The sequence below is a fragment of the Cornus florida genome, unplaced genomic scaffold, assembly GCF_030987335.1.
Source record: "Cornus florida cultivar Cherokee Brave unplaced genomic scaffold, ASM3098733v1 CherokeeBrave_3.0.0_Hap2_Chr01, whole genome shotgun sequence".
Lineage (NCBI taxonomy): Eukaryota > Viridiplantae > Streptophyta > Magnoliopsida > Cornales > Cornaceae > Cornus > Cornus florida.
This window is the reverse complement of record NW_026775571.1, coordinates 19,768,304-19,789,099: the sequence shown is the minus strand read 5'-3', so window position 1 is coordinate 19,789,099 and position 20,796 is coordinate 19,768,304. Positions and strand designations below refer to the sequence as shown.

The 20,796-nt window shown below is 42.8% G+C and overlaps 2 protein-coding genes across 7 annotated transcripts; both read right to left on the bottom strand.

Annotated features, from left to right (window-relative positions):
• Positions 1–2,038: 2,038 nt before the first annotated feature.
• LOC132293510 (pentatricopeptide repeat-containing protein At3g24000, mitochondrial-like) lies at positions 2,039–20,630 on the bottom strand. 6 transcript variants are annotated; one of them, XM_059791056.1, is made up of 8 exons: positions 16,840–20,630; positions 16,620–16,679; positions 6,469–6,592; positions 6,311–6,379; positions 5,797–6,026; positions 3,759–3,898; positions 3,533–3,668; positions 2,039–2,701 (listed from the first exon to the last, which is right to left on the bottom strand). In XM_059791056.1, the coding sequence occupies exon 1, from the start codon at positions 20,031–20,033 to the stop codon at positions 16,992–16,994; it is 3,042 nt and encodes a 1,013-aa protein (XP_059647039.1). In that variant the 5' UTR covers positions 20,034–20,630; the 3' UTR covers positions 2,039–2,701; positions 3,533–3,668; positions 3,759–3,898; positions 5,797–6,026; positions 6,311–6,379; positions 6,469–6,592; positions 16,620–16,679; positions 16,840–16,991. The 6 variants fall into 6 exon arrangements, with proteins under 6 accessions (XP_059647039.1, XP_059647030.1, XP_059647047.1 ...); XM_059791047.1 differs by lacking the exon at positions 6,311–6,379; XM_059791064.1 differs by lacking the exons at positions 6,311–6,379; positions 6,469–6,592 and adding an exon at positions 3,265–3,417.
• On the bottom strand, positions 13,290–16,539 carry LOC132293547 (uncharacterized). The gene is made up of 2 exons (XM_059791084.1): positions 14,505–16,539; positions 13,290–14,402 (listed from the first exon to the last, which is right to left on the bottom strand). The coding sequence occupies exons 1-2, from the start codon at positions 15,837–15,839 to the stop codon at positions 13,587–13,589; spliced, it is 2,151 nt and encodes a 716-aa protein (XP_059647067.1). The 5' UTR covers positions 15,840–16,539; the 3' UTR covers positions 13,290–13,586.
• Positions 20,631–20,796: the final 166 nt, after the last annotated feature.

Sequence of the window (20,796 nt, the reverse complement as noted above, 5' to 3'; positions counted from 1 at the left end):
GTTTGGTATATGCACAACGTGAATATATTTATACATGTGGATTAATATTAGCCGTCCGATGACCCCCGATTAGTGAAAAGTATGCAAATCTGAAGGACCCCATGAGTTTGGATTGTATGTTGCAACGTCTGATTTTGTGCATGGCTTCAAGGTATAATTCATCATCCTAATTTGGGAATTAGGTAGACATGGCTTGTAGAAACTAACAAATTATGTGCCTAATAGTGTTAATACTTACAGCTATATATATATATATATATATATATACACACACACACATCTATGTATATCTTCTCTCTTCCATGAGTTTGGATTGTATTCAAGTTCCTGTAATGGCATTCAGAGTCACCATTAAACACTGCCTTTTTGCTTTGGCTTTGACATACATAGCTCTTCTCAGTTGCAGATTTGGTATGTAACGAGATGTGTGTGTTTTTGTGTGCGCGCTTGTGTGTGTATTATTGATATACCATGTAAATTTTGACAGGGAAGGCAGAAGAGGATATTCCTCAACCCAGTGCAGTACATGATGATCCAGCTCAAATTGTTGCTAAAGCATTGCTTTGTTTCAATGATAAGTTTGTAAGTGAGATTTTTAATCATATATATATATACACACACACACACACACATAGTATTGTTCACCTGCTTACTGTTCTGTAAGGAACTTATACACGAAATCCGACCGTAAAACATTTATGTATATATATGTGTGTGTGTGTGTGTTTAATATTAGTAAACACTCTGTGGCTATCATCATTCTAGTAAGAATTAGGACATCTTTTGCAGGCTTGTTTAACATCACTTTTTTTTTTTTTTTTTTTTTCAATTTTTTCACTAATTTTATAGCAGATTTACAGTAGCTGTGACGAAGAATATAGATTGACTGAGAGTGGAAACATCAAAGTGCCTCCTGAATATGCTGATCAATACTGCACCGGTTCGTGCCTCATTGAGACACACCTCGTGCTCAACTGCATCGACAACATAATGACGAACTTCGTGTTCTACAACAAGGCCACGATACAGGATGTGAGAGATACGATCACTGCAGGATGTGGCCATGGTAGTCAACGAGGTAGGTCATGAAACCACACCATTATGTTTTGATATATAGTCGGTCGTCGTTTCAGATACAATCATTGCTTGGTGTAATGGTAAAAGTTCAAATTAACAAACCTAAAAAATTTAATTTTAAGTCCGAGACAGTAACTAGTCAAAGTTGTAGATGGAACCGACACTGAGTAATGACCTTTTTGTACGATTTACATTTATGTGTAGGCAACTTCAATGTAGCTGAACACTTACAAGCTGAAAAAAGTGACGGGGAGAAGAATGCCATCTCAATCCTGTTTGGGCTTGTTTTGATGACCATAGGGCATGGATTGCTGCTTTGAAGCATAAAGCGATGGACTAAAAGGAGATTATAGTAATTAATGATGATAGTAGTTTATTAGTGATTGTCTTCACCAACTCTTCATGAGATTATAACTTATTGTATACCCTAGCTTGGTATTGATAAAGATTATATATGTCCCTATATATATGTATGGGCTAGTAAGGAAAAGATTTTGCATACAATTCGTATAAATCATATTATGATTATGCAATGTTAAGAGTTTGCAATAACCATTACAATTTTGTTGTGTCCACCCTACCTTTTTATTAGTCCTCCTTCCTACCAACCTCCTGCAATCCGGTGAAGTTGAAGAAATTATAGCTATATATATATATATATATATATATATATGAATGTATTTTGTTGAATTCAACAGAAGTATGCTCCAAACCGCCAACTTTTTTTTAGCTTTGTGCTTGCGTGACTGCTAGTGGTCAGCCAGGGACCATTAATTAGTGATTGACCGGAATCATGTGGTAATTTCTCCTTCTAGACAATCAATTAGTTTTCGATGATCATGTAATAATTTCTCATTTTATTTTATTTGCATATTGAGATGGCATAACACCGCTGATTTGTCAACAGAAGAAAAAAAATAAAAAATAAAAAACTCTAATATTGTATTTGGCTGCAGAGAAAGTTGGGAAAAGAAAAAATAAAATAAAATTTTGTAAAGTAAGCTAGATACAGTCATTTAGTTAGTTTGACGACAGCTCTCATGCTATTTTTCTTCAACCAAACAGAAGTAACAGTAGAACTAAAGCATGATTATATAGATAAAATGATTGTCAAGTTACCTGACACATGGTTCGCCGTATCAACCGATACATGACATATCGCCCAGTTCATAACCCAACGTCCGATACCGTTATATACCTCCATGAACAGAAAAGTTTACATTAATATTCGTCCAAGTCCGTCACACCGCGACCGCGAACCGAAACTGATAACTATGACCAGACACAAACAAAAGATCCAGAAAAACTCCTTGCTAATAGAGATGCTGCTTGTGAAAATGCCAGCAGCTTTATCCAATTGTGGCCGGATTGCAAATTTCCGAAGCTATAGACGCATCCAAATGTTGCTCGGGCAAGATGGACTGGTGAAGACCACAACTGAACTAACCCAGCCTTTGAGTTCTGGAAACCTGGCAGTGGCACTAACTTGAACGAATATTGGACCATTATATCAACATTATGCAGATTCTTCGTCTGTGCCCCTGTAATGCTTCCGACTCTGGCCTCAACTACTTCCAGGTACAACACCATTTGCTCCCAATGGGTTGTGTTCTTGATCTTCGCGCTGCATAATATATATTTTAACTGGTCAGAAGCTTAATAGAAATTATGTAGAAGCTACTTACATTATAATTTTTGTCTAAATCTGGATTGATCAGACACTAACACAGTCCCCTCGCTGTGTGGTACCCCCCCCCCCCCCCCCCCCACACACACACGGACTCATTCAGAAGATCAGACTAAACTCGTACAAATCAGCCACAGATTTGAGACCAATTATCTACCTTTTAATTCTCAATATTTTGTCCAGATATATATATATATATATCAACCAGTGTCATCCAGATGACCAGACTGACTCATCAGCTGAATGATGCTGAAGTGACCCACCAAGCAGGGTCAAGTGGTCAACAGAGAAACATTTTATAAAATAAAAAAATAGAAAGAAAATAAATAAAAAGCCTTCCTAGAAGTCACAATCTAATTACAGTTGGTTTAATATTCAACAAGTAGATTTTATAACATCTAATCAAGTGAAAAAAAAAAAAAAAAAAAAAAAAAACAAACTGGATTTAATGTGCCTGATCCTAGATTGAAATTTGAGATTTTTCTTTCAAATTTTATTACCATCTAATCAACAAGAGGAGCCTGCAAACTTATGAACACGTTAAAATATGCTACAAGAGCATAAATGTAATCGCCAAGTTCTGCCACAACCTTAAAAGGAGATGTGAAGGAAGCATCCCCAACTCCAAGAGCCATCTTAGATATGTCCAACATCTATGGAAGGAAATAAATGCAAAAGACGCACACGTTGTTCTAATCAGAGAGAAAATTAATCAAAATTATAATTAACTACAAGACTAGAAGTACTTCAAGTACATGCATCTCTTACCTTGAGTAACTAACTGGCAGTTAATACCAATCTGATTCTGGTCAACCGTGTCAAGAAGAGGTTACATCATAGTCTGCTTCTCAATCCAGCTCATGTTGAAGCCATACACATTGTTCCAAACTGCAGTTGCATGAGACTGGCAAGAAAAAAGATTAACGAAAAAAATGCAATAAAGTGCACAAAAACACCTTAATGGTGCAAAGTTAAGAAGCTTGAATACACGTACATGTATGACGTGAAATACAAAGAAAACAACATTCATCAACAGCAATGCATCCAGGAGATGACTAGAGATCACATTCAATCTTGTCTTTCTTTCTTTCTATTCAGCATCCTCAATGGCCATTAAATAGAGAGAACCCTTGGCTGGAAGAACAACTCCATTTTATATCAGCGAATAATCAAGGAAAATAGGTTAACAAGGGCACATGTTAGTTTAACATGGGAAATAATAAAAGTAATAACAGATGCTGCTTCTCTATTAGGAAATTATATATTACACTCACAAAATAACATTGAAGTCAAAATTGCAACATTACCAAAATCACCTCATTAAAGCAAGCAAATGATTGGTCAGCACCATATATTTACACTATTAGAGATAAACAGGTGTTCTTGGGATCTAATTGTCCAATCCCCAAATCATAGACCACGAAAACATTGTTAATTTGTCAACCATTTTCATCTTCGGTACCTTTAGGTGAAGTAATGCAATCAGCTATGAAAGAAAAGAAATAAATCTGAAGAAGGGAAAAAAGAGCCTAGAGGTACCATACCCCTACTTTCCGAAGGGAGGTAAAGGGTTCGAACCTCGGTGGAAGCATGTGTGTGTGAGTACCAACCAGGAAAAAAAAAAAAAAAAAACGAGAGCAAGATTAAGCTAACGAATAGCTTAAACACCCACAACTGAATCCTAAAGAAAGGGAGAAATAAAAAGTTGCTACAGCAGACTAGATATATTGATAATACATAAAAAGTTGCTGAATACAACTTGGAACAACCCTTTTATAAGCCCCAAGGGATGCCCTAGCAAAGATTTAATCCTAACCCTTCTTATAAATATAATCTAATGGCTACTATTCTGTCCAGCAGAATAAAAGATGTTAAAATTGACAAAACAGCCCTTAAGTGGTCACATGACACGCTTAATAGGCACATGACTCATTAAATAGAAGCGAAATGATGGAAAAATAAAAAATAAATAGAAGCGAAATGACAAAATTATCCCAACTAAAGCTTAAGGAAAACATCAAACAGAAAATTAAGACAGATTTATGACTTAACTAAATGACTTAAACCCAATAAACAATGCCTCCCCTATTAATGCGATCTCAGTCTAGTCTTCTTAGGATCTTCAATTGTTTGAAGAAAATCCTATTCCATTTGCACTACATCATGAAGGTAGTGTTTACATAACATGGCACATCATGCTCTAGCTTAACCAAGTTGTCCCAATACTTCAATCACAAGCCACCGTGCATGTCTCAAGTGTTGGGGGTAGGGGGGATACAATAAAATATTAAATAGGTTAAATTACACTAACCTCCCTGAGATTTCGTCAATATACACTGATCTCCCCTCTTGTTTGCCAAATTACACTAACCTTCCCTGACATAGCTGTCGGATCGTTAATGGATCGAGTGAAATTACGAATCTGTCCTCATTATATTTATTTGTATTTTATTGCAAAAACTGATAGATTTTGAAAAGACAAAAATGTCCATCTGTCAAAATCAAATTACTGTATCTACACTGTTAGAAACCCCATGCCCATTCTTCACCTACCACAATCAACATCCCCATTCTATAACATCATCAATGTCAGATTGTTGTATCTATACTGTTAGAAACCCCCCATGCCCATTGTTCACCTATCACTGTATTTCACTATTAATTTTTTTTAATAATGAAAACAAGAACTAATAGATCTGAAAGAAAATTGAAGTACATTCACTATAACAGTATACGTCTCAAAACAAATTTGCAAGCTTCATCGACATCTGCATCGACATATGCGAAATGATAAGCTCTAAAAAGTGTGTGTGTGTGTGTGTGTGTGTGTGTGTGTCACAAACAAGTATAAGAATAACCTGTAGTCACATCTTTATTGGTGTGTGTATATATATATATATATATATATACCAATAAATCATAGACAAGAAAAACTTCATTAGCGTGAGTAGGGACAAGAATGGAGATGAGAAGACTGCGATGGCGAAGAGAACATTGGTTTATATGCATATAAATCAATAAATCATAGATACCTAAATCTTGGTTTTCTGTTCAAAGCCTCATACCAATAGGAAATTTGAATAAGCATTCTCCACCATTGCTGCCTTGTAATTTTGTTCAACTCATTCATTTATCACAGGTCACCCATGTGAAATGGCATCAATGATCAACCTAGCAACTGGAAGAACTTAAATCTCCCAAATGATCCATAAAGCTTAAATATCTCCAAAGCATCTCAACAATGCTGCACCACATTTCTCCACTGTCAAGAAAACACAAAAGACAATTCACTGATATATCTCATTCATCGGAAAATTAATTTCAAAGCAAGAACATTGCTTCTGTTGCAGAACTTTAATTTTTTATGCCAAACACAAGTTCTAGAAACTTTATAGAAAAATCACAGACAATTTAGAGCATCAAGATGAAAATTGCAAGATTTTTGGGTGCAAGAATTCCCGAGTTCAATTCTCAGAATGCCTCTTTTTCTTCTCTCTCTCTTTGAATTACCTAAAAAAATAATATTTTTTATGTTGGGAAGATAACCTGTATTAAGGATACAGAAGGAACCATTTTTCTTTTTGAAAACAAATATACGAACCAGTGACTGGCTGCCTGCAAAGCAATCTCACATACTTAAGATATTTAATAGTGAAAACAGTTCAGATAACTTCAGTTTGAAAGGAACTAATAGGAATTTTTACCCTTCATGTTATCCAACTACACATCTAGGATACTGAAAGCTCCAATTTTCCATTCAGTCCGTCCAGTAATTTTGGAAGAAAAAATCAAGCATTTGATGCTTCATTAATAGGAAATTGTTTTCGCCTTGGAAAAGAAAAATAATAGTGAGGAGGCCCTGGATGACATGGGCCAGGTCCGACTCGCAAAACACAACCTTCAGTCCGAACAGCTGGGTCAGCCCATAAAAAGACACTGCCATATGGGCCGAGCGGGAGTAAGCCCATCAAGAGTGACCAGGGCTTACTGAGGAATAGGCCCAGGTCCAGCAATTAGTAAATATCTTGTAAATATCTTGTAAATATCTATAAATAGGAGTTGGAATGAAGAGGATGGGGATCTTGATTCGGGTTGAGGTGTAAGAATTCTAGAGAGAGAAAGAATAGAAGGAGTTTCTTGCATCTTCAATTGGCGCCGTCTGTGGGAAACGCATAAAAGTTTGGTTGATCAATGAGGAGGATCGAATGGATTCAAACCAATTCGGTTGATCGAGACTCGATCTTGCGAATTTGAATCCAGATCTGAGCGATTGTGACCTACTCTGGAGGAATTACGATTCTTGAAGCTTTGGCAGGAGTGACTTCAGATCTACGCAACCGCGAGTTGCTCGATTGTGACAGGATCTGACGGATTTAGAGTCCAGGCAATTCAGATCTTGTAAACAGTGAGCATAATTCGGAGAATTAGAAGCCAGATCTAAAAATTCCTACTCACGAAGCTTAGATCTACTCGCGAGCTTGAGATTAATGCCTTTACTCCGTTCGGGAATAATGATAGGTGAAAGCTCCAATCCGATGGAGGCTGTCCAGCAAACAAAGCTTGAAGAGTTGATGAATTTGATTGAAGCTCTCAGAAAAGAAAATGCAGAATTGAAAGCTGGATTGCAGCATCGGCAAATACCCGCAGTCTCGCATCCGCTTCCGGTCGGAGAAGGAGGTGTTCCATCTAGTATCGCGCATCAAGGCGATCAGAACGAGAACAATCAGTCAGCTCACCACCGTGATGAAAGGATGATGGACAATTCGCCGCCAAATGTTCGTCGAGTTGAAGATCACGAAGGCTCGACTCACGTTGATCCGCAGCGGGAAAGGTTTGACCGAGAGGAAGTGATGGAGGTAGATCGCCGTCGAGTAGCGTCGCCTTGGCAGAGAGAGTTCATAGAGGAACGGTCGTTCGATCCGTCTTACCGGCCCTCCATGGTTACTGTCACTCATCGCGGTTCGGAGGGCAGAACCGTAACTCACAGAGCTACCGCCGGACTCCAGAGAGAGAATGAAGCTCTCCGATCCGCAGCTCGGACGGTGGATTCACCATTCACCGACGAGATCTTGAATGCGCCGCATCCAAGGAAGTTTGCTATGCCAGTCTTTATTCTGTTTGACGGAACAACCGATCCGATCGATCATGTGTATCATATCCAGTTGAAAATGGCCCTGAACACGGAAAACGACTCTTTAATGTGCAAATGCTTCCCTACAAGTTTGGCCGGACCGGCGCTCAGCTGGTTCAAAAACTTGCCTAGGAGCTCCATTGGCAGTTTCAGGGACCTGTGCGATCGGTTCATAAGCCAGTACTATGGGAACAAACGCCCGCCGAAGGACATCTCGAGCCTGTTCACGATGCGGCAACACAAGGATGAACGGCTCCAGGCCTTTCTTACCAGGTTTAATCTCACTAAGAGTATGGTAATCGAATGCCATCCTACTACGGCAGTTCAAGCCTTCAAGTTAGCCATGACACGCGGAACTCCGTTTCACACCAGTCTGGTAGTGAATACGCCAGCTACCATGGACGAACTCAATGAGAGAGCCGATGGCTTTGTGCGCCTCGAAGAAGAGGAGGCAGCTAATGCTCGGACAACGTCGCTTGTGTCGACCGAGGAAAAGTCCAAGGCAAAGATCAGGCAGAAGCAGGCTCAGCCGCAACGTCAGACCACTTGGAAGGCCGAAAAAAGGTCCAGGGAGGAAGAGTTGATTACTCCGCTGAAGGTCACTCTGGCGAGGTTATATCAGGAGAACAAGGACAAGTTTCATCCACCACTGCCAATTAGACAACCCCTCGAACAGAGGGATCAAACTAAACATTGTGCTTTTCATTCTGATTTCGGACATCAGACTAACGAATGCAGGAACCTGAGGAGGCAAGTGGAGATGTTGATAGCTAGAGGGGAGTTTGCGAGTTATGTTCAAGGCTCGTCGATGGAGCAGAATCGACCAGTGGAACAAATAAAAAGGAGTCATAAACAGAGCTCCCACAATTCGCAACCAGTTCGTATAATCAATGCTATCCATGGTCGACCCGAGCCTAGTGAAGAGCCAGATGAGCTGCTACGGGTGCGCCTGCGGCAGGCACAGATGAAGAAAAGGGTCGGCAATGTGACCACTCTACACCAACAGAGCCCGTCAATGCAGATAAAGTTCGACTGGACAGACCTGCAGCGTGTCCAACTGCCTCATGACGACCCGTTGGTAGTCAGTTTGACAGTGGCAGAGTGCTTGGTGCGCAGAGTTCTGATCGATCCTGGGAGCAGTGCGAATGTTATGCCAAGGGACACATTTGACAGGCTCGACATTAAACCAGAGAGGCTCAAGCCCACCGGAAATCCCTTGTTAGGGTTCGATGGGAAGAGGGTGGAACCCGTCGGGATGGTGGAAGTAGAAGTTCAAGCTGCAGAGCGAGCTCTTATGGAAACTTTTGTGGTTGTGGAAATTCACCCCTCGTATAATCTCCTGATGGGAAGAGGATGGATTCACAGAGTCCGAGGTGTACCCTCAACTCTGCATCAGGTCATGAGGTGCCTCGGGCCCGATGGAGATAAAGTGATAGACATTCGGGGGGATCAGGTCGCAGCCAAAGAGTGTTATTCCGTCACACTAAAGCATGCAGGGAAGGGAAAGGCGCCCGTCCGGTCGACAAGCCCCAGATAGCAATTACAGGAACCTCCACTCGAGCAGAATAGGGTGGAGGAGTCAGCCGACTTGACCGAGGAGCCCCTTCTGGATGTGCAGATCGATCAGTCCAGGCCAGAACGAACTACCAGAGTGGGTATAAGATTGACCAGAGAAGAGCAGCAAGAGCTAGTGGATTTCTTATCCCACAATGTCGACGTATTTGCATGGAGTCATCTCGACATGCCTGGAATTAGTCCTTCCGTCTCCTGTCATTCCCTGAATGTCAATCCTAATTTCAAACCAGTGAAACAGAAGCAGCGAAGATTTGCTCCAGAACGTAATCAGATCATAACGGAAGAAGTTGATAGGCTGCTTGATGCGGGATTTATCAGAGAGGTGCACTACCCTGAGTGGTTGTCCAACGTCGTTGTGGTGCAGAAGAAAAATGGGAAATGGCGCGTATGCATTGATTTCACCAATTTAAACAAAGCCTGCCCGAAGGACAGTTTCCCGTTGCCTAAGATTGATCAAATGGTGGATGCCACCACGGGGTATGAGCGTTTAACCTTTCTGGACGCATATTCAGGTTATAATCAGATTCCTATGGACCCCGCAGATGAAGAAAAAACTTCTTTTGTCACCGAGCGAGGAACGTACTGCTACAAGGTTATGCCTTTTGGATTAAAGAATGCGGGAGCAACTTATCAACGACTTGTCAGCAAAGTTTTTAAGAATCAAATGGGTAAGATTGTCGAAGCCTATATTGATGACATGGTGGTGAAAAGTAGGAAAAAGGATGATCATCTGAAGCATCTGCAAGAGGTATTTGATGTACTAAAGCGATATGGGATGAGGCTCAATCCGACCAAGTGCTCGTTCGGTGTGAGTTCCGGGCAGTTTCTGGGACACGTGGTCAACCGCAGGGGCATCGAAGTTAGCCCCGCTCAAGCAGAGGCTTTGATTAAGAATGCCGAGCCAAAGACGATCAGAGAGGTGCAAGCCCTAACAGGACGAATAGCTGCATTAAGTCGATTTATTTCAAAGTTGTCAGACCACTGCAAACCATTCTTTGACACGATTCGGAGCCATGGAAGGCAGGTCTGGGGGGATGAGCAACGACAGGCATTGACTCATTTGAAGCAATATATGCAGAATCCGCCAGTCCTGTCAGCCCCAGAACCGGAAGAAAAGTTATTTCTATATCTTGGAGTATCTGGTGTCGCGACGAGTGCCGTCCTGATTCGTTGCAAGGAAGGGGTGCAATACCCAGTATTTTATGTAAGCAAGACACTGATGGAGGCAGAAAAAAGATACTCAAAGGCCGAACGGGTGGTACTTGCACTTGTAAATGCAAAAAGAAAGTTAAGGCATTATTTTGAATCCCACCCCATAGCTGTTCTAACAACTTTCCCAATCAGAACGCTCATGCACAAGCCAGAGCTCTCGGGCAGAATGACAAAGTGGGCCATAGAGTTGAGTTCATTTGACATAACGTACGAGCCGAGAACAGCTATTAAAGGGCAAGCGGTGGCCGATTTCCTACTAGAATGTGATGCCGAAGATACGGAAGAGGACCTTAGAAGCGGCTCTTGGAAACTTTTTGTGGATGGCTCCTCTAACCCGACGGGGGCTGGGATTGGGATCAAACTGCAAACCCCAGAAGGTACTTCCTTGAGCCAAGCACTCAGACTTGAGTTCCGAGCCACCAATAATGAAGCGGAATACGAGGCGTTGCTAAATGGATTAAAGTTGGCCAAAGAGCTACAGATCAAAAGTTTGACAGTGTATAGTGACTCGCAGCTGATTGTTCGGCAGGTAAATGGTGAGTACGCAACCAAGGATGACATGATGGGGGCATACCGTTCTGCCGTTCTGCGTAGAGCCAAGGACTTTGCAAAGATTGAATTCATACAGTTGCCGAGGGAACAGAATGCAGATGCAGACCGTTTAGCATGCAGTGCTTCAAGTTGTGGTGAAACATTGGCGAGGGTGATTCCAGTGGGAATAGTGACCCAGCCGTCCGTTTTCGAAGAACCGATGGTCTCGGACCCTTGGCAAGTCAACGTCATACCGTATGAACCGAGTTGGATTGACCCAATCATTACCTATATTCGAGATGGCGTTTTGCCTATGCAAAGGGATGAAGCTAGGAAACTCAAAAAGAATGCTGCCAAGTACGCCATCGTGCGGAACCAGCTGTACAGAAGGTCCTATTCTGGCCCATACTTGAAATGTGTCACCCCCGCGGAATCGCAGCAGGTATTGCGAGCTATTCATGAGGGTGTGTGTGGCAATCATTCTGGGGGAAGATCGTTAGCGCATAAAGCAATGACACAAGGGTATTTTTGGCCAAACATGTCAAGAGATGCGGAGGAGTTCTCTCGAAGGTGCGATAAGTGCCAACGATATGGACCAATGATCCACCAACCACCTGAAGAATTGCACGTAATGGCCTCGCCGTGGCCTTTCGCGCAATGGGGGATGGATGTGGTCGGTCCTCTGCCAACTGCAAGAGCTCAGAACAAGTATGTGTTACTGGCCACGGATTATTTCACTAAATGGGTGGAGGCAGAACCGTATCCTAGCGTGACTCAGACTCAGGTGAGACGATTTATCTGGAACAACATTATCTGCCGCTTCGGTGTTCCCAGAACAATAGTCATGGACAATGGCACAAACCTCGACAGCAGGCAAGTAAGAAAGCTGCTGGAGGAGTATGGAATCAACCAGAAGTTGGCTGCAGTAAGTCATCCTCAGGCTAACGGACAAGCAGAAATCACAAACAGAACCATTTTCGCCTGCATTAAGAAGAAGCTGGAAGATCATAAGGGGAAGTGGTTGGATGAACTCCCGAACGTTCTATGGGCTTACAGAACCACCCCAAGGCGGCCGACTGGGGAGAGCCCGTTCGCGATGGCGTATGGTACCGAAGCAGTTATACCGGTTGAGCATTTAGTCCCCACTATCAGAAGCTTAGCATGGAGTCGAGATCAGAACGACAAGATGTTAAGATTGAACCTCGACATGATAGACGAAAGGAGGGACGCAGCGGCTATAAGGCTAGCATCGTATCAGCAAGTGCTGGCGAATAGTCACAATAAGAGAGTAAAACACAGGGATTTTGCCCCGGGCGATCTGGTTCTGAAAAGAAAGGTGGGGATGGTCAAAAAAATGATGCCACCCTGGGAAGGCCCGTACAGAATTGCAGAAGTCATTGGCAAAGGGGCATATACGTTGGAAACCATGGCGGGAAAGTTGGTCAACAAGCCCTGGAACGCCACGTCTCTGAAGAGGTACTATCAATAGAAGCTAAGTTCTGGTTTTAATTGGATGTTATTTGTTGTTAATCAAATACATATGAATGAGCAAGTTACCGGAGTTTACAAAAAAAGAAGAGAAGAATTTTCTTTTCCAATGGTCTACTATAAAAATTGAAAGCCAAGTGGCAAGTGGCATTCTAGCCGAGCGCCAGGCACTTAAGCAAGATAAGTGGCAGCTGGCACTATAAGCCGAACGCCAGACACTTGCTAAAAATTGAAAGCCAAGTGGCAAGTGGCATTCTAGCCGAGCGCCAGGCACTTAAGCAAGATAAGTGGCAGCTGGCACTATAAGCCGAACGCCAGACACTTGCTAAAAATTGAAAGCCAAGTGGCAAGTGGCATTCTAGCCGAGCGCCAGGCACTTAAGCAAGATAAGTGGCAGCTGGCACTATAAGCCGAACGCCAGACACTTGCTAAAAATTGAAAGCCAAGTGGCAAGTGGCATTCTAGCCGAGCGCCAGGCACTTAAGCAAGATAAGTGGCAGCTGGCACTATAAGCCGAATGCCAGACACTTGCTAAAAATTGAAAGCCAAGTGGCAAGTGGCATTCTAGCCGAGCGCCAGGCACTTAAGCAAGATAAGTGGCAGCTGGCACTATAAGCCGAACGCCAGACACTTGCTAAAAATTTAAAGCCAAGTGGCAAGTGGCATTCTAGCCGAGCGCCAGGCACTTGCCGTACAAACACACAGCAAAACTAATATAAAAAGAAAAAGAGAGAAAAGATATATATGTACTGAAGATAAGTTGAACAGAGCACACCACATAGAGAAAAAGAGTTCGGCCATTTCATTAATATTGAACATTTAGTTTACAAAAGAGAGGTGTCCATCATTACAAGAAGATATGAACTGGAAGAATTCGAAGGAGCCCTAGCTAGACGCCTCAGTACCAACAGCATCCTGGTCCTGCCGACTCGCCTCCTCGGCCCCATCAGCCGCCTCACCTTCATGAGGTGGGGAATCCAGGTGAATAACTGAGTTGTTCGGCTGGGGTTCAGCGTCAGCAGTGGCTACAGAGGGAGCCACGGTCGACGATTGGGGAGCGGTCAGTGGCAGAGTGGCAGGAGGAGCTGTGATGATCCTTGAGGATGCGATGTCCTGGCACTCATCAAATATACGCTCCGCTTCGGTGGGTTCTGGGTCGACATAAACCCCCAGAGGCTCGATCCCCAGATCCTTGTCTACCTCATCCGGAGTGGAGCTGGTCTGTCCCTCATCCGGAACCCGGTCGGCGAAGCCTTCCCGGAATCCTTGAGCATACCGAAGAGCACCGACCCTGGAGAACCGAGCATGAAGGGCCAGCATCCCACCACCCACTCTGCTGATAACGTCGATCAGAGCGGTACGCTCGTCCAGAGCTCTTTTTTCAAAAGCCATCCGAGCAGACTGTTCATCAGCTAGAAGACGTTGGAGTTCTGCCTTCTCTTCTCTGAGTGATTCCTGCTCAGTCTGCCAGACGCTCTTCTCGAGCTGGAGGGCGTCCTTCTCATCCTGAAGGGAATCATTCTCCTTTTTCAGGACATCTCTCTCTTGCTCGGCTTTGTCAAGCCGAACCAGCGCCTCGGTATTCTTCATGGCAAGGAGGTCGTTCTCTTTATTAGCCACCTCCAGGCTGTCAGAATACTTTCGGGCCCTGGCGTTCCCCATTTCCACCTGCTTCTGCATGGCCATCATCCCAAACAATGTCTGCATAGGTACACAATAAGAACGGTTAAACCGATAGTCAGAACGGGAGAAGGCAAGACCAAGTAATATAAGAGAATTCATGAGTTAGAAAATAAAAGTCACCTCCATAGCAGATTGGGGAAAGCGACTGAACACGTCCTTCTGGGAAAGGCCCTTTGCCGCCTCAATGTCCTTCGGAGTCCACATGCTCCTGTAGTAGGCCATAGCGGTCTGGCCATCCTTCAGCATGGTCTCGTTCGGTTTCACGAACGTCCCATCCGTTCGAGTGTACCGAGGGGCCCATGGCGGCAAGCTGGGGATAGAAGGGGGGCCTGAAGCAGAAGCAGAGCCACCAGCTGCAGGAGGCCCAGAGTGAGAAGGAGCTCTGATCGCTCGGTGCAAGAGAGTACCCGGCCCAGAGACTCGGGTCCTTCTAATAAGAGGCTCCTCCTCAGGGTCGATTTCACTGTCAGGATGAGGCCTTTTGCCTCGCTCTTTGTCCCGACCGCCCCCCGCAGCAGCAGGAGCTATGGTAGCTGGGGAGGGCGCGTTCTGGTTGGCCGCAGGGGCGCTGGCAGCAGGGTTAGTAGCCACTGCGCTCGGGGCAGTGTCAGATATGGTGGCTGAAGAAGAAGCCGACGCTGGAGAGGAGGTCGCCCCAGCAGCAGGAATGACTGGGGGAGTATTTTTCCTCCTGCCAAAAGAGGGAATCTGCAGTCTGCTCATATTGTAGCCGAGTGATGAGAGCGCGAAGAGGTTGTCTGAAGTGAGGAGATCTGAGCAGGAAGGAATATCGTTCAGAACGTATCTCTTCAAGTAGTTGGTCCTATCCCTGCAAACACTGTAGCTCAAGTCATCACAAGGTATTCCCAAGGAGCGGCATAAGTAAGTGCAAAAACGAGGAACGCATGTTTCACAGGGGCAGTCGTGTTTATGGGATTTGAATTTTTTATAGGAGGAGACAGAGCAGACACCAAAGGCGCTCGGGATAGGGTAATCCTCTGCAGCCGGCGAAGACCAAGCCCCACTAATACCCACTATGCTATCCCTCCAACCCTTTTCAGATTTTATTGTGTCAGTGCATATGGACATCTTCTCGAACGGGTAGAGGTGGTAGAAGGGCTCGTTAGTACGGATCTTACTGACCTTATAGCACAGAAGGAGGTCTATGAGGTCAAGGTCCAGATTTCTGTCACGCATCAATAAGAGCATAACAGATATGATCCTAAAGAAGTTGGGGTTGACCTGCAGAGGGGATATCCCCAATCTGTTGAAGACGTAACTAAAGAAAGGGTGCAGAGGGAACCTAACAACATTCAGTTGAAGGTTTGTGAATAAGACTTCGCCGGGCAGGAGGCCGGCGCCGGTCGTAATATTAACGTCTTGGGGGCAAACCCTAACTACGATGTTGTCAGGAAGCCTAAGTCTCATACGAAGGACACCCAGATCTACAACCATGGTGGAAGTGCAAGAAGAATCTAAAAGAGGGAAAATGGAAGCCTGCCGAAAGTAAAAAGAACGAAACTAACCTCGGAGGACTGCAAGATCGCTGGGAGAATGACTCTCGAAGGATTTCACCGGAAAAGGCTTAGCACAGTTCTAGAAAGAGGGAGATTTGGCTGATGATGGAGACGGTAAAGGGAAGTGAAGTGGAATTCGAGAGCATTATATAGGCAAGGGGGCCCGAGGGCCGAAGCGTCGGGAAGGCAAGAAATCCCTCGAACCCCGGAACATTGATTCTGGATCTGACCGTTCGCTCCCCCACGTGGTTATCTCGAGCCGTCAGCGTCATGATGAGACGCCATCAATAATTACCCCTTATTTAATAAGGGGCAATTATGGGGGCAGTTGAGGAGGCCCTGGATGACATGGGCCAGGTCCGACTCGCAAAACACAACCTTCAGTCCGAACAGCTGGGTCAGCCCATAAAAAGACACTGCCATATGGGCCGAGCGGGAGTAAGCCCATCAAGAGTGACCAGGGCTTACTGAGGAATAGGCCCAGGTCCAGCAATTAGTAAATATCTTGTAAATATCTTGTAAATATCTATAAATAGGAGTTGGAATGAAGAGGATGGGGATCTTGATTCGGGTTGAGGTGTAAGAATTCTAGAGAGAGAAAGAATAGAAGGAGTTTCTTGCATCTTCAAATAGAAACAAGAATTACAAGGGGAAACTGTCCAAAATGGAAAACTGGAGTTTACAAGAGAAACACATTCAGGAATTAAACTATGCTCACCTAATGCAAAGTTCAGCCTCACAAAACAAAGGAGTTCAATTATGATCTCAATTTTCATACCTGAAAAGGAGAGCACAAAATAAAATTAGATAAATAAAACAATGAATAAAGCATAAATGTGCAATTACCATTCATTCGCATGAATATTAGTAACATGTGAGCAACACTTGCGACTCCAAAAGTATTTTGCATAAAAAGCACAGTGATGCAGGAACAATACCTGGACAACCGCTATCCTCATAAACAACAGTCCGACATTTCTTAGTCTGATAACTATGGCACTAAGCCACAGCTTTAATTTTAAGGAATATGCCCATATTTTAGATCTTTACTGCACATATACATTTCCCACTGAATGTCTGCAGATAAAAATCACCAATAATCCTGACAGGAGCAGGTACCATTACGGAAATGGTGAAAACGATTGATGTCACGGATAACTATTTCCCGGTTCACAAGGACTGAAATGAGCTTCATAAAGTTATGGCAGTCTCCACATATACGGAGATTCTTGAATATTCTAATTGTTTTATGTGGATTGTTGCTTATAAGGGAAAATGCTAGAGCCAACCTTTCACTATGATACAAGAGATTTTTCTTTTTTTCTCTGTCAGTAATTTTATGTAGCACATAATCCATGTCCGGAATATAGCCCACTGAAATAAGTTGTTCACTCAGATCCTCCAACTTTTGATATATTTCATTGGTCTTTGAATGTGAACTATCTTGAGACAAGAAAACATGGAATTGAGCATCAACCTCAACCCAGCTACAACCAGGTTCCTTTTTAACACCCCGGCTGGACATCAGTGACCTAACCTTTGAAACATCATCCCACAACCCTTTTGCTGCAAATATGTTGGATAACAATATATAATTTGTATGACTTTCAGGTTCAAGTTCAAAAAGCTTGTTTGCGGCAAATTCACCAAATTCAATATTTCCGTGCATCTTACAGGCTCCAAGAACAGTCTCCCAGATCAAGGGATTTGGAGTTAGCTCCATCCCCTCAATGAAACTTTTGACCTCGTCAAGTTTGCCTGCCCGACCAAGAATATCAATCATGCATGCATAGTGGTCAATTGAAGGAGTAACTCCATACACTTCACTCATTGAGTTGAAATACTTTTTCCCTGTTTCAATCATACCCATGTGGCTACATGCAGAAAGAATCCCTATAAATGTAATATCATCAGGAATGGCACCTTCATCTGACATACTTTTAAAAGCTTCAAGAGCCTTCTTTCCCTGCCCATGTTGCATGTATTTACATATGATTGTGTTCCAGGACACTGTGTCATGTGAATCTAAACCCTGAAAAACAATCTCAGCATCTTCTATGCAACCACATTTACCATACATATCAATGAGTGCACCACCAACAAACATATCGCAAAAGTGCCCTGACTTAATTGCCAAGGAATGGATCTGCCGCCCATTTTCAAGGCTTGCTATCCCAGAGCAAGCCCTCAAACAGCTTGCAAGAGTAAACTCATTGGGCTTAACACCTTCTTTTTGCATCTTACTGAAGTACTGAACAGCCTTCTCCCCTTGATCAATCTGTGCATGACCAGAAATGATCACTGTCCAGGTGAATATGTCTCTTTCATTCAATCTGTTAAAAATTACTTCTGCATCTTCCAAGCACCGGCACTTGGCATACATGTCAACAAGAGCAGTACCTACAAAACCGTTGCCATCAAGGTTGTCCTTGATAATATGGCCATGCACTTGCTTCCCAAACCCAACATTCGAGAGGCTGGAACAAGACCTTAAAATGCTTATAAATGTGTACATGTTGGGCTTGAAACCTTCCACAAGCATTTGGTTGAATATTCTAAGCCCTTCATCACAAATTTCATTGTCATGGAATCCAGATAAGAGGGCATTCCATGAAACTACATCCTGATGTTTCAATGCATCAAAAACTTGGTAACCATCATGTAAGGATCCCATTTTCATGTACATTGCAATCAATGCATTGCCGACTAAATTTTCAGATTCAAAGCCATATTTGTAAATGCAGGCATGGATATTTCCACAAAAATAAGGATCACCCAGATCAGTGGCAGCACTAACAAGACTAGCAAGGGTAAAATTATTTGGTTGCAAACCTGTACGCCTCATCAAGCAAAATAGTTTTGCTGCTTCTAGTTTCTGACCCTGGTGATCGAGGCAACTGATTATTGCAGTCCATGACACTATATCAGGATTTTTAATCCTCATAAATATTTTAAGTGCGTCATCTGCAAGCCCGCACTTGGAGTACAAATCTACAAGACTACAACTTATGTATTCATCAACTTCACACCCAATCTTGACTGCCATAGCATGCACAGCCATGCCAGCTTTCAAATTTGCTGAATTTGCAAAAACCTTGAGGACGGTAGGTAAAGTAAACTCGCTAAACTTCATATCCAATTCTTTCATAACACAAAACAGTTTCAAAACCTGTTCCCCGTCACCCATCTGAGCATATCCATTGAGCAACGCATTCCATGATACAGCATTATGCTCGGGCATGCAGAAGAACACTTTATTTGCATATTCCATCTCACCACATTTTGCATAAAGGTCAAGAAGGGCAGACCCAACAAATATATCCGAAAAGGCCCTGCGTTTTATTGCCTCTGCATGTATTTGCTTTCCAAACTCTAAATTCAAGCACATAGAACAAGCTTTCAAACCAGACGCAAAGGTAAACGCATTCGGCCTAACACCTTCCTTCCGCATCTCACAAAACAAAATGACACCATCACTGCCATACCCTTCAGCTACAAATGCTGCAATTAGTGCTGTCCAAGACACAACATCTCGTTCAGGCATTGCATCGAGCACCTGTCGTGCGGAATTTAATCTCCTACACTTCCCATAAAAATTAATCAAGGAGACCCACAAATGCAAATCCACGTTTATTCCACTCTTGATGATCTGCCCATGAATTGCACTCCCCTCATCCAAAGACCGGACCAAAGTACAATCACGGATCACCCCTGAATACCATTTTAGCCTCTTCTTTCTTTCAATGTTTACAATGCGACCATTATCAAACCTAGTTAAATTCCTCTTTCCAACACTTCTTGCATCTCTTTCCAACACATTGCTCGAAAATTTTGAATTGGGCCAATCAGAACTACACAACCCACTTGGTATTTTCTTAAACCCACCATTGTGTAGATATGATGAATTCTTTTTATTGTCAAAATCCAAATTAGTTGACTGCTGGTTTGACTCAACATATTTCAGAGCAGCACAAGCCGATGAACCAAATCGAACAGAAAACACCAACTGTCTTGAAATGGGTTTGTTTTGGAATACCACATAAGTATTGGGTATTGGGTAGACGCTTGACAAGAGACCACGAAAAATAGGTGGTGGGCAACGCATTTTTAGAGAGAGAGAGTCGCATTCCATTAAAACGAAATTAAAGATTCAGCCCTGAACCAGTAATTATATAGAGAGATATAGATATGAAATGCATCCGATAAAGAACCAAAACAAAAGCAACAGGAAAATCAGATGTAGAGAGGAAGTATAGGTGCATGTATTGTGTTGTTCGTATATATAACCTCAAAGCTCAAAACTTTTTGTTCATAACTTTGTGATTACAAAACTGAGAAGACACTCGCACCTTGGAAGAACTGAGAGGCTCTCGCCTGAAATCTTTGGAGGGGTATGGTGAGACGCTGTCCGGATGTCAATTTAACCAGCCTGCGGGGCCCGCTCCATCCGTCTCACTTGAAATGGGTTTGGATTTAGGATTAGGTTAGTAACCAGTTTGTGAAGAGTTTTTAAAATCCGCAAAGTCTCAAAGTAAATTTTTTTTATTTTTTTTATTTATTCCGGAGTATCAGAGGCAAAATGAACCCATTGTTAGGGGATCTTACATTTTTATTTTGTAACTTTATACTTTCATTAGTTTTGGTACTAGAAAAATTAGAGATTAAGATTAGAAGAAAGATAAGAGTGGAGGTATCAAAAACACATCTCAAGATTTATACACTCTCTCTCTAGAATTAAACAAAGAATAATATGAAAAAGATAGAGCCATGTTTGGGGATAACCCTTGAGGGTTTCATGATCACATCTACCTCCTTAATGATTGGTTAGACTTCTCCTTGTGGCTTAGATGAGTCCCAAGTTTGTAATCTAAACCCTTTCTCTTTAACTTTTTAGG

Excerpts from the sequence above, each read along its gene's own strand:
- LOC132293547 (XM_059791084.1), bottom strand. The coding sequence starts at position 15,839 with ATGGTTGTAGATCTGGGTGTCCTTCGTATGAGACTTAGGCTTCCTGAC. Across the intron at positions 14,403-14,504 it reads TTCCCCAATCTGCTATGGAG|ACATTGTTTGGGATGATGGC; the intron begins GTGACTTTTATT and ends GTACCTATGCAG.
- LOC132293510 (XM_059791056.1), bottom strand. The coding sequence starts at position 20,033 with ATGGAATGCGACTCTCTCTCTCTAAAAATGCGTTGCCCACCACCTATT.